We start from the raw sequence: 13,608 nt of genomic DNA, 5'->3' as shown, positions 1-13,608 counted from the left end.
TAAACATACCCAAGTAATTGTTTCCATAAAATTTTAACACCATTTATAATTATTCATTAATAAAATAAAAAGACCAATATTTTGGTATGTTTTTCTCGGATCATTTATGCAGAATTTCCATCTTTTTCCAATTAATTTTTAAAAAAAATTAATGCTCCATAATAAAAATTTGGGAAATTTATAACACTTAAAAATTAGACGGTATTCATTTATATACAAATATATGAAATTAATATATTTTTAAAAAATATATATCAATATTTATTAAAAATGTATCAAGATTCCGTATATTAGCTTCAAGAAAATATATCGGTACGCCTCGGGCAGAAAGATCCAGAGCTGCTCCGAGTGCAAAGTGTAAACACGCAGACCAATGTTCAACCAAAATGGGCTATGATGTTCTGATTTTTGTACCAAATGTGATCGGTAGGACAAAGTGTTAGTTATTTCGTTTTTTATAGAGACCTTGTTTATAATGATACAAATAAAGAACTGTCATTGGTGATTATAACGGATAAAAATGAATAACGTTATCTGTTATATATCAGATATAACATACTACTTCACCATGTTCACTAATCCAAGATTCCTCTGACTCTAACCCCCGCTTTTATATTGTGACGTGCGCACGTCACAATATAAAAGCGGGGGTCAGAGTCAGAGGAATCTCGGATTACATGTTCACTAACGTTATATCCTGATATCAGGTCCATGTCCAGTACAGGCACTATAAGCTAACTTGATTTACTTACTTGAATTAGGTTTATGTAGCTACCATTATGCAATTTTGCTTTTTATGTTAAACAGACAAAAAGTCGCAAGGAACTTCCTATGTTTGTACTGTGTCCTGTAGTTTTAGAAAAGCAAACTAGAGCAAACATAGTTGAAACATGGCTTCTCTTGAGCAGTTTTAATGAAAACATGCATTTCTATTGTTTGAATAATTGAAGACATCTTGTATGCGGTGAGACATGGATAAGTGTGATTACTTCACATTATGCTGAATTACCGGTATAACCAATCAATTCTCATGTTAACCAGAACTGTTCTTTGTTATTTGATTTTATAAGAAGTAGCTGTTTGGGAACACATAAACAGTTATACATACATAGTCCCAAAACTTTTAGAACTGTTTTCAGAACAGTTCAAAGTTGAAAATTATTGCTGCACCTGAGTGCATGCGACTTTTAGTACAAATGCCCATTTAAGACAAAAGTATGATTGAGTAGCTAAATATACCTACTTGACTGAGGTAGGTAAATAAAGCTATGCAGGTAAATCAAGTTATGTAGCTAAATCTGGTGACTGTACTGGACCTGTATATAAGTATGATACTAGATATGATTTTATAAAGTGGTTTAGATTGGAGGTGCATATGATAGCTTTAAAAGGTTTTTAGGCCTAATAACCATTAGCCAGAACTTTAATACTTGCATGCATGATAGGGAAAAGGTCAAAGGGGTACTTTATTGAATTTGAAGATTCTATAATAAAAAGCATCAATCAATCTCAGTGCAAATCAAATTATAGGATGACTTTACTTGAATCCACCGCATCTTGGGTGGTGTTTTTTTTTTTGGGGGGGGGGGAGGGGGGGGGGAGATGGGAAACTACATAGGCTTTCCATCTTCCTTTGTGTTATTCAAAAGTGTTTGCTTTTCCAAGGTTTTATTATGTGTAATCTTCAAGTCCAATGTCAGTATTATATGCCAGATAATTTTGACCTTCTAAATACCTTTCTTCCGTTGTCCTTGGGGGTTCCATGCCAAGGCTTGCTTTGTAATGTTTGACTTGCTTTCCCCAGCGAATGCCCTATCCAACTCTATCTGTATGTTCTGATGGTCACCTCCTCTGGTTGTTGTTTGGTCCTCTTCCACAAGTCAAGTATATGTTGCTTATATGGTATAGAGCCACCTCATTTCAATATCAGTGTTTCACAAAGACCTTGACTGAGATCAAGGATGATGACATTTCTCTACACTGGTTTTAGCTCATATAGGGAAACTTTCTTTATGTTGATGTTGAATGTAATCTGGACCTTGTGCTTGTTCTCAATGCCATGCTTCTTCACACTGGTCTTTAGAAAGACAAAAGCTTACAGGGCCTTCTTTTTCCTTCCCACGATGTCTTCATTTTAATTTTTAAGATGACAAGTTGTTTTTGCATTGCTTAGATAATTATGGCACAAGCAGAGAGGTTTCATGTTATCTTAAAGCAAAAGGACTTTTGTGGGACATATCATTTATTGTGAAAATAAATGATATTTTTTATTGTATATTTTTGAAAATTAATATATTATTCAATAAACCTTCCCCTAGAAAACCATTGTAAAGTTAATAAACGTAATAATATGAAATAATTGTTAACACATTGAAATTTTGGTTTTCACAGGATATGTTAGACTGATCCTGTTTGGAGCCAGCATTCCTTTTTTTGAACAGCCAGTTTGGTTTTTGACACTCTATGGAATATCTGTTTCCCTTGATGGTACGGTAACACAAATTGGAAACAATTGTCAAAATTTTGCCAACATTGGTTAACAGTAATTTGGGGGGATGCTACTTGTACAAATGTGATAAGTTGTCAATTTTGAAATCACCAATATAGTGACAATAAAGATTTATGGTAATGGTACTTTTACTGCCTCCAAATTTATTCTCCCCAAATAGGGTAACCCTCAATGTAAATATGTACAAGTATATGATATCAGATGTTCATTGAAATATCCCGGGTGATATTAAAGAATTTATCTTCATGAACATTCTTATATAATATACATTACAGCGAATTACAGAATACCGGTAGAGTTTTCAATAGCTTGTTGGATTGCTCAATAGGGTATTCAATTTGGTCAGCAAGGTATCACATCAGGTTTAAATCTAGGTCCTGTGGTTACTCAAGTGTAGATGCTTATTTTGCACTCAACCCATTCATTTTACACAAAGAAAACCTCTAGAACACTCCCTCCTATTGTTAGCTATTCTATTCATAGACTTTTAAAAAGAAAGTTCACCTGGACAGCACTGGACTCTATAGAGAATCAATTCTGCTCGGAGTAATTTGAATTTTGTTTTTCAAAAAATGTAATTCAAAAGGCAGTTCTGAAGAAACAAACAAAAGAGACAAGCATAACTTAAAAAAGGAGGTATTTTTCACTGCAAAAAATCATTAAACATTTTGGTTCCCTGATTTCTGGTGCATCTTACAGCACTAGGTCCAATATTTTTTTTTGTGCTTACTGCTTAATTAGTTCAGACTTTTATAGCAGTAATGTAGGATAACAGAGAGAAACAAAAAGGCCCAAAACGTGCAAATGTTAACCAGATTAACTCACTCTATTGCTGTCATACCTGAGTAATCAATGACCTAGATTTAAACCTAATGTGATACCTTGCTGACCAAATTGAATACCCTATTGATCAATCTAGCAAGCTATTGAAAACTCTTCTGGTATTCTGTAATTCGCTGTAAGATATACTGAGTTCACTTTAAAAGGTTTAAATTTGGCTTTTAGAGTTACATGTAAACAGTTCTTATGCAAACTGATGAAACTATTTTTTTCATTTGTACATAGGTTTTGATGGATACTTTGCACGGAAGCTAAATCAGACATCAAAATTTGGAGCATGGGTAAAACTTAATAACTCTCTAAGTGTTTTATCCATGATGTGTATTTAAAGTTGAGTGCATGTTTTTAATCACTGTGTGATACTTTTTGAAATAATTAGAGTATTATTATTTATATGTGACAAGTATATATAAAATACATGATTACTAGTGTCTTGAAATATAAGCTATATTTGGGCGAGGGCAAGGCTTGCCGAGCCTTCTTCATGTTTTCAACCAAAGCCCAAATATCGCTTACAGGTATATTTCAAGCAAGTTATCATGGATTTTGTTTTTCCTGCATCACATGTTGCGCCTAAAACAAGCTTCATTTAACATATTTCGCTGCATATATGGAGTTGACACCATGAAACCATGGCATAAACAAAGCAAGAAATATGACATCACAATGCATTTGAATGTCAGTTAAAAGCACCAGGCTATATTGGGACAATGACCGAATATAGCTTTGGTTTAATGGGTTACCTTTATTCAGTCAATGCAAAAGGTAGATGCAGGATAAATTGAACTATTAAGGACTGGTAAGTTTCAACTGAGACCTATCAAAACAAGGTCCAGAATCATTATTGCATGCATCTTCCTATATCAAAGAACAAAATATTCAGAATGCAGCTGTTCTCTTTTGAAGAAAAAAAAACAGAGTAGTTACATATGCATTGATTATGTCAGGACATGAAGAAAATAGATTTGTATAACAAGAACCACTGAAAATTTTTATGTATCATGTGTTTGAGGCATTTGTTTTTATTTTCAGTTTGATGTTGTCATTGATTTAGTTAGCAGAGGAGGGCTTTGGTGTATGCTTTACAAAGTAGGTCTTGCATGTAAAATTGAAGAGATCAAAAAAATATAACTATGGTTGCATGTGTTCATTGATCTATGTCAATTAAAAATTGCAAAGGAATGTTTCATGTTTAAATGTTCACTGGTATATGAACTTAGTTGGTCATGTGATTAAATCTTGTGAAGCCTAAAGGGCTTTTCAAAAGATTTGATCACTTACCAACAAAATTCATATCCCAGTGAACTCTTTAACATTGCTGTTTATTACTAATATTTACTAATACATGTAGTACATTCATTCAGAATTGGAACCATTTTAACAAGAGTTTGGACTTTGGGTAGTTGTGTCAAACAGCAATGCGACATAGGTGTGTCTATTTTAAATGCTGACCATTCAGCCATGGCTCTTTTAAATCAACAAGATTTGTCTGGTTTTTGAGCTAAGACGACACAATCTGTGTATACTTCTCTTGAAACCAGCATCATTTTTAACTTAAGAAAAAGACAGTTACATCCTACTGAAAGTCCAAGGTCTTGTTAAAATGGTTCTATTAACATTACTGAGTTCTTATGTTTACAATAATGCAAGTGTCAAACAATAAGCGCATGTGATAATCATTGTGACATCATTAAAAGTTTCAGTATGTTCGTAAAAGAAAACATATGTGTACATGTATTTGCAAATGTAAATCTTCGTAGATGTACTAATAAAAGCATATTTTAAAAAAATAATAAATATTTTTATGATATTGTAAAGCAGAATTATTCTCTTTTTATAAAAAACAGTATGGATATTTTATAATACTGGTGGAATGGCTTACTTTTCTTGCAACACATTCAAGAGGGCCTGATTGGAAAACTACAGATGAAGAATTTCCCTATCTATGCAAACTTGTAATGGCAAAAGGTAAGTTTTCATTTTTCCTTACATAACTTTGAATTTAAAGAGCTGATATGACACTTTTTATAGACATACCGGTATATCAAAGCATGTATTATTCGCATATTGCATCGATATTTCAATACAATGTCCCTGCCATAGCTTCTTGAAACTTCTTAGAAACTTGGTGTATTCAGTTTTTCCATGTAGCTAAAAGTTACAAACAATCATAAGATAATACGTGCAATGTATGCTCAAAATTATGAAATAAAAGACCAGTTTATAGGTACTTGATTAACCTTGTCACTAAATGCACTAAATACAGTGCTAAATACTGTAATGAGTTGTTAGAATATTAAGTTCAAAAGTAGAAACAACCAATTCATTGGCAAATAACCATTTCTTTTAACTTGTTACCTAGGTTTTAGGACCCCACTTGGAGTAATTGCTATATCTGGGGTCCATGGGTTACCTATTGCTTTGTATTGCCAGCAGTTTTCTTTTATGGCACCTGCAATATTGAACACAATTATCCTGATCCTCATTCTTGGGAGAATCCTGGCCTTAAGAGTAGAGGTAAGAGTGGTATGCTAGTATATATGCCCTAATCATCTTTAAAAAAATAATGTTAACAAAATGTAAAAAAAAAAACAAAAAAAACATAAAAATATATATTTTAATTTCATGTGAATTCAGCAATTGTTATAAATTCACTCATCTAATCTAGGTTAATTATGATATTCTCTTTTTCCTCTCAGGTCTTCTACATTCAGTGTCATCTAAAAAACTTGCTACTGAGTGAAGAAAATTCTCAACCAGTAAATACAGATTAAAAGATCAATGCAACTTCCCCACTCCAAAGAATATCACATACTGCTGCTTTACTTGTTTTAATTAAGTGCAATTTGATATCAATTTTTAGCTCACCGAGACGAAGTCAAGGAGAGCTTATGCTATACCCTCGGCGTCGGCGTCGGCGGTGGCGTCGGCGTCCGGACCTGGTTAAAGTTTTTGTTGCAGGTCCTGTATCTAAGCTATTATTTGTCCTATCTTCACCAAACTTGCATGGATGATGCATCTGGACCTACTTATGGACTTGAAAGACTTGGATGCTGAATCTGGGTCCTAAATTTCAGATGCTGGAGGAGGTTAAGGTTGTTGGAGCAGGTTAAAGTTTTTGTTGCAGGTGCCCTTTGATAGCAATATCTTAGTTACTGCTGGTCCGTACTTCACCAAACTTGCATGGATGGTGTGCCTTATGATACTGATGCACCAGACAGGCTTGAGTGCTGAATCTGAGCTATAGGTTTCGGATGCTGGAGGAGGTTAAGGTTTTTGGAGCAGGTTAAAGTTTTTGTTGCGGGTGCCCATTGATAGCAATATCTAAGTTACTACTGGTCCAAACTTCACCAAACTTGTATGGATGATGCGTCTTATGATACTGATGCACCTGACAAGCTTGAATGCTGAATCTGAGCAATAGGTTTCGGATGCTGGAAGAGGTTAAGGTTTTTAGAGCTGGTTAAAGTTTTTGTTGCAGGTGCCCTCTGATGATTATATCTTAGTTACTACTGGTCCTAACTTCACCAAACTTGTATGGATGGTGCGTCTTATGATACTGATGCACCTGACAAGCTTGAATGCTGAATCTGAGCAATAGGTTTCGGATGCTGGAGGAGGTTATGGTTTTAAGAGCTGGTTAAATAAAGTTTTTGAAACAGGTGCCCTCTGATGATGATATCTTAGTTATTACTTGTCCTTACTTCACCAGACTTCCATGGATGGTGTGTCTTATGATACTGATGCACCTGACAGGCTTGAATGCTGAGTCTGGTTTCGGATGCTGGATAAAGTTAAGTTTTTAGGAACGGGTCACATGTTTAATAGATGATAGTACTATTTCAAACTTGCATAGTAGATTTAACTGTAATATGAATGAATCGCAGAGGTAGCTTCTGATGCAGAGCTTGATCTCCATTATCAAGGATGCTAAAAAATAAATCTTAGTTATTACAGGTCCTAACTTCACCAAACTTTAATGGATGGTGTGTCTTATGATACAGATGCACCTGACAGGCATGGATGCTGAATCTGAGCCATAGGTTGCGGATGCTGGAGCAGGTTAAGGTTTTAATTGCTAGTGCCCTCTGATGATGATATCTTAGTTATTACTGGTCCAAACTTCACCAAACTTGCATGGATGATGCGTCTTATGATACCAATGCACCTGATGGGCTTGAATGCTGAATCTGAGCCATAGGTTTCGGATGCTGGATGAGGTTTAGTTTTTTGGAACAGGTCACATGTTTTATAGATGATAGCTTGCATAGTTGATTTAACTTTATTATAAATTAAATGCAGAGGTTGCTTCAGATGCAGAGCCTGATCTCCATTATCAAGGATGCTAAAGAAATCTCCTACCTCACTCAAACCAGCTCGATAGATAGATGTGTTTGTTGATAAATGATATAACATGATTCCTATGATATAGTATTGTATGATATGAAACAATATTGTTTGATATGATACAATATGATATCTTATGTTATATTATAAAAAGTTATACGATAAGATATGATATTGTATCAATTTTTTTGATATTTTATATGATATTGTATCATGATATTGTTATGTATAGTATTGTATATTATGAAACAATATTGTATAATATTATATTGTATTTTTAATTTATCATTTTATCACATGATACAATTACATAAGATATTGCAAAATATTATATTGTATCCTATGATACAATATTGTATATTCTATAATATTGTATCATACAATATTGTATAATATGATATTGGTTTCAGTAATATAGAATTATATCACATGAAATTGTATAGTATGATATTGTAATATTATATGATATTGTATCATACGATATTTTATGATATGATATTGGTTTATATGATATATTATCATATCACATGAAATTGTATTATATGATATTGTAATATATATTATTGTGTCATATGATACAATATGTATAATATAATAATGTATTTTATAATATTTTACTTTATCACATAATATTGTATCATTTGATAAGATACAATGTTGGAATCAAATTATATTGTATTATGTGATATAATATCATATAATGTATCAAATATGTTTCAGTGTCATTCAATACAATATCATACTATATTATACAATATAATATCATGTTTCAATGTTATGTTGTATTATGTAATATGATATTGTAATATAATACTATATTGTATTATATTTTATGATATTGTATTATGTGATCAAATACAATAAGGTATAACACAATACAATGTCATATCATACGTTACAATATCATATCTCATTATTGTTTATTACGGTATTTTATTGTATTATATGATATATAATATAAATATGACATGATGCAATATTTCATTTTATATCATTGTATTGAATAAGATATGAACATATGATTATCATAAAAAATTTTATCAGATGATATACGATGTTTTGTCAAAACAGAATCTATGAATATCCAAGATCATAAAGTATGATTTTCATATAAAATGATAAAGGTGGTCTTATGAAGGTGATGTCTCATAAGGGTGATGCTCCGTCTCGGTGAGCTTAGTAATCTATGATTACCTATGTTTATTACCAGTAATTTGATTCACCAACATATACTAATTAAATAAGTATTTTTCTATAACTTTCTCCACAAAATTTACATGTAATTTGTGAGCACTGCTTTATAAGAATTACAAGTTTTTCTGATAAAAATGTACCCTGTTCATGTATAGATTACTTAGGTTTTTTTTAGATATACATGGTATATTGATCAATCAAACTTAATAATGTGTTTTATTATATTCTCTAGTCAAAATCTTATACACTGTATACAGGGTCAAGCAAATGATGAAATTATTCGACTTCACTAGCATTTGCTCCATTGAATGAAAGAATGTGCAGTGTTCTATGATATCCAAAATACCTCAGCATTCAATGTATAGGGTAAATTTGGTGACCCTTGACATTGTTTCTGATATGGTCATCTGTTCAAAATTTGAGTCTAAAAATGATGTTATCCTTTATGTGCAAATATTTGTATACCCGGTAATTATTCAATTTATTAAACTGGCCTGTGCACTGTTTACATTTTGTATTAAGTACCTATGACATTCATCAGGGTAATTATTTTTTTTTAATAAAATATCAAACTTTGCATTAAATGACTCATGATAGTTGCATTGTCTTCCACTCATGTTTTATTATACATGTAATGTTATCTTTTTGTTGAAGTTTTATATTATAACTGTTGAAGTCAGTTTTATTGTCTTTTATAACAAGAGTTTTTACTGTGTAATTTTAGTGTTTTGATTCAGTTTTCACTTGTGGTGTACTGCACATTTCACCAAAGTACCGGTAGTGTAAAAAGTATTTGTTTTAATACATTTTTGGTGTACTACACTTTTTACCATACCAGTGTAATATTAATGTTTTGATACAGTTTTGGAGTTCTGCACTACACTTTTACCATACTAGTGTAAAGGACTATGTGCGGTTTTATGCATTTTTTGCCCCCAAAATCAAAGTTTTAGAAAGAGCTTTAAAAATAGATGAAAGATACTTAAAATCATATTGGAAATAAAGGTATAAAAGGTTATCACCACAGTGACGTCATAATGTAGAAATTACGTCATGAAGATTGCATTATTTTGATAAATTGATCCATCATGGTCCTGTATATCCTCGACTTGTCCATGTAAAGAAGCTGACGAAATTTTGTGAATATATGAAATTTTCAGTAAGCATATTATAAACAAAAATGCAGTGGCTAAAAAATCGCAATGGTTTTCCTATTAAAAAGGACTATGTGCAGTATTATTCATTTTTTGCCCCCCAAATTAATGTTTTATAACAAGTTTTAAAAAAAAGGTGGAAGATAGTTGAAGTCATATTGAAAATAAGTTTGTAAAAGATTATCACCACAGTGACGTCATAATGTAGAAATTATGTCATGAAGATTGTCTTATTTTGATAAATTGATGTTTTGTAGCAAAAAATGGGTGTTTTCCGATAACTTTTTGACTGGGAAACATCGAGCGCAGGCTTGCTCAAGTACCATTTTTTAGTATAATGTGTGAAACTATATGAAGAAAAACATATGTTAAAATCACACTTGAGCAGACCTGTGCTCTATACTTCCAAATGCAAAATACAGAACAAAAATGAGAATATTTTCCTTGTTTTGCAAATTTGCGGGAATTAGGTCATCTCGGTGACGTCATAGATAAACAGCGAATGAGCAAATGATGACTAAAATCAAGATAAAAGTTATAGGCATCCTTTATACAATAATTTGTGAAGATTTTATTTTTAAATGATACTATTTAAAAATTGGTTGAAATCGGGGGCAGTTATTTGACCATACCGCACATGGTCCTTTGTGTTTTGATACAGTTTTTGGTGTACTACACTTTTTATCATTCCAGTGTAATATTTGCGTTTTGATACAGTTTAGGTGTTCTGCACATTTGACAAGTTATTAAGTGTAGCATAAGTGTGTTTTAATAATTTTAGTGTAGCTAGTGCACATACTAACATAGATTTTCATTATTTAGACATATTGAGTTTTTCAGCCAAAATGCCTGCTTCAGACAAAGTTTTTAAGTGTGTGGGTTTATTACTCTTTCCAGTAAGAACATCTTTTACATTCCTACACTCCTTATATATGTGACTCTTGGTCAAAAGTTCTTGTTATGAACCTCTAGCAGCCTAGAGTAGTTGTTTTATATATATGTACATTCTAAATTTATTTTGATGTGATGAAATATCTACAAAATACAATTTAATCACTCCCACCATGACAAAAAAAGTTTTCACTGTGATATTTATATTATCTTTGTAAGTCATAAGGATTTTAAACAAGTTTGTTACACATGTAATATATTTTTACGTGTACATATTTCTTGTCTATATCAAATGTTTAATTTGTATTATTGATGAACTTCAATCAAATTTCAATTTTTAGTTAACACCTTATGTTAAATTTTTTTATTCAGGAGGTATATTTTTACAAAACATTCAATTGCTACAAAATGAATACATATACAAATGTGCGAATATTTGGTGGGATTTCATTTTCTTCTTGCAACTTAAATTGTTTAGACCCTTTTTGAGAATTTTTTTTTTCTCTGAATGATCTGGGCCCACTAGTTCTATTTTAAAAATTTCCTTGTTTCATGTGTTACAGACATACATATTTCAGTAGTGATTTAAATCTGATCAAAGCCCATTTTCTTTACAATTCCTGGAAATTGGATGCACATGTATATATATCTTTAGACAATATTTTCTATCATATACTTAGTATTTAGAATTGGCTAAAAGCCACACTAAACGTATGCGTATTGAGTTATATGCATAGTTTTAGTATGACATTTTATTAGATACATTGCTAAGATTCCATTACCAGTATATAGGGTACTTTTATATTACATGTACAAGTATTATACAGATAAATACAGGGTATTAATATATCCTTGTGACAATCATTTACTCAAATATTCTGTGATCCTTGATTAATTTTTGTTGATTATTTTTGTTATTTTACAATTTTCTAGTTCTTGTGATTTATGCATGCCTGGTTTCTAATTAATATATGAACCTTGTTCGTGAATATTTGTTAAGGTGGGTTTTTTTCATTCAGAATCTGAATTCATGGTCAGGTGTCAAAATTTACATAAATCAGTTATTATGTGACATGTTGGAAAGTGTTTACAATAATTGATAGACTGTGGAAATACTTTTACTTTGTATATAAGGAAGGAAAATATTGACATTCCGTAACAATGTGATAAATTTTTACAAAAGATATTAATGTTTTTGTTTTGTTTCATAACAATTATATATTTGAGATATTTTGAACATTATAGTACATGTATAAATTACTATTAAAATTATATATTTTTTGAAAATCTAGTTTTTCTTGATTCATGCTTTGATTTACATTTCCTTTCGAAACAAAGTTTTAATTCCACATTTCCGCCGTGACATCGTGTGACGTCGTGACATTTTCGCAAGCGTGATGCTTCCCCAAAACCACAACTTCTATTACATGGGCTCCATTTTGACCAATGTCCATAACCTGTAAAGAAAAAATGATTATCAGGGCATAATTCTTAAAAAAAATAATTATTAACATCTTAATTGATTTTTCATAATGAAAAAATTTGTTTTACCGCCGTTTGGATTAAAATCCTCTTCTTCAAATGCAATATCTTCGCGCTTTTGACGATCATTTATCTTCGAAGGGACATCCATCATGGTCCTGTATATCCTCGACATGTCCAAGTAGAGAAGCTGACAAAATTTTGTGAATATATGAAATTTTCAGTAAGCATATTATAATCAAAAATGCAGTGGCTAAAAAATCGCAATGGTTTTCCTATTAAAAAGGACTATGTACAGTATTAATCATTTTTTGCCCCCAAAATTAATGTTTTATAAAAAGTTTTAAAAATAAGGTGGAAGATAGTTGAAGTCATATTGAAAATAAGTTTGTAAAAGGTTATCACCACAGTGACGTCATAATGTAGAAATGACGTCATGAAGATTGTCTTATTTTGATAAATTGATGTTTTGTAGCAAAAAATGGGTGTTTTCCGATGGTTTTTCGACTGAGAAACATCGAGCGCAGGCTTGCTCAAGTACCATATTTTAGTGTAATGTGTGAAACTATATGAAGAAAAACATATGTAATCTTACTTGAGCAGACCTGGGCTCTATACTTCCGAATGCAAAATGTAAAGAAAAAATGAGTATATTTTCATTTGTTTGCAAAATTGCGGGAATTTGGTCATTTAGGTGATGTCATAGATAAACAGCGAATGAGCAGTGCTGACTAAAATCAAGATTAAAGTGATAGGCTTCCTCTGTACAATGATTTATGAAGGTATGATTTTTATACGATACAATTTAAAAATTGATTGAAATTGGGGGCAGATAAACGACAAATGTTATATATAAGGAATAAGGAATCATTCTTTGAGTATTATGAGGTGATAATTTTGGTCGAAAGGCCCAAAGGGCTTTATGAAAGATTTGATCATGCCCCGACCGAAATTATCACCTCATAATATTTAAAGAATGATTCCTTAATTATTATTACTTATATTTATATAATTTTAAGCCATCGTACGATTAAATATTTAAATATAAATAAGCAAACCCCGTTGGCGCCTCAATTTGGCGTCATTTGTATTACTGAAATGAACTGAACTGTATTATGGGTTATGTAGTATAAAATCGATCCGTTGTGTAATCACAGACAAAGACACTGGATAATGTAAATATACATACAT

The 13,608-nt window shown here is 31.5% G+C and overlaps 1 protein-coding gene across 1 annotated transcript; it reads left to right on the top strand.

Annotated features, from left to right (window-relative positions):
• Nucleotides 1–325: 325 nt before the first annotated feature.
• Nucleotides 326–12,119, top strand: LOC128186680 (uncharacterized). The gene is made up of 8 exons (XM_052856523.1): nt 326–426; nt 2,392–2,487; nt 3,575–3,630; nt 4,382–4,438; nt 5,197–5,317; nt 5,712–5,866; nt 6,049–6,211; nt 8,900–12,119. The coding sequence occupies exons 1-7, from the start codon at nt 387–389 to the stop codon at nt 6,121–6,123; spliced, it is 600 nt and encodes a 199-aa protein (XP_052712483.1). The 5' UTR covers nt 326–386; the 3' UTR covers nt 6,124–6,211; nt 8,900–12,119.
• Nucleotides 12,120–13,608: the final 1,489 nt, after the last annotated feature.

The sequence above is a fragment of the Crassostrea angulata genome, chromosome 6 (genome assembly GCF_025612915.1).
Source record: "Crassostrea angulata isolate pt1a10 chromosome 6, ASM2561291v2, whole genome shotgun sequence".
NCBI lineage: Eukaryota > Metazoa > Mollusca > Bivalvia > Ostreida > Ostreidae > Magallana > Magallana angulata.
The sequence above is the reverse complement of the archived record's forward strand: the minus strand, read 5'-3'. Positions and strand labels throughout refer to the sequence as shown.

What these genes read in the sequence shown, in the direction of transcription:
- LOC128186680 (XM_052856523.1), top strand. Translation starts at nt 387, where the DNA reads ATGGGCTATGATGTTCTGATTTTTGTACCAAATGTGATCG. An exon ending in AATATCTGTTTCCCTTGATG is followed by an intron (nt 2,488 to 3,574) that starts GTACGGTAACAC and finishes ATTTGTACATAG; the next exon opens with GTTTTGATGGATACTTTGCA. An exon ending in CAAACTTGTAATGGCAAAAG is followed by an intron (nt 5,318 to 5,711) that starts GTAAGTTTTCAT and finishes CTTGTTACCTAG; the next exon opens with GTTTTAGGACCCCACTTGGA.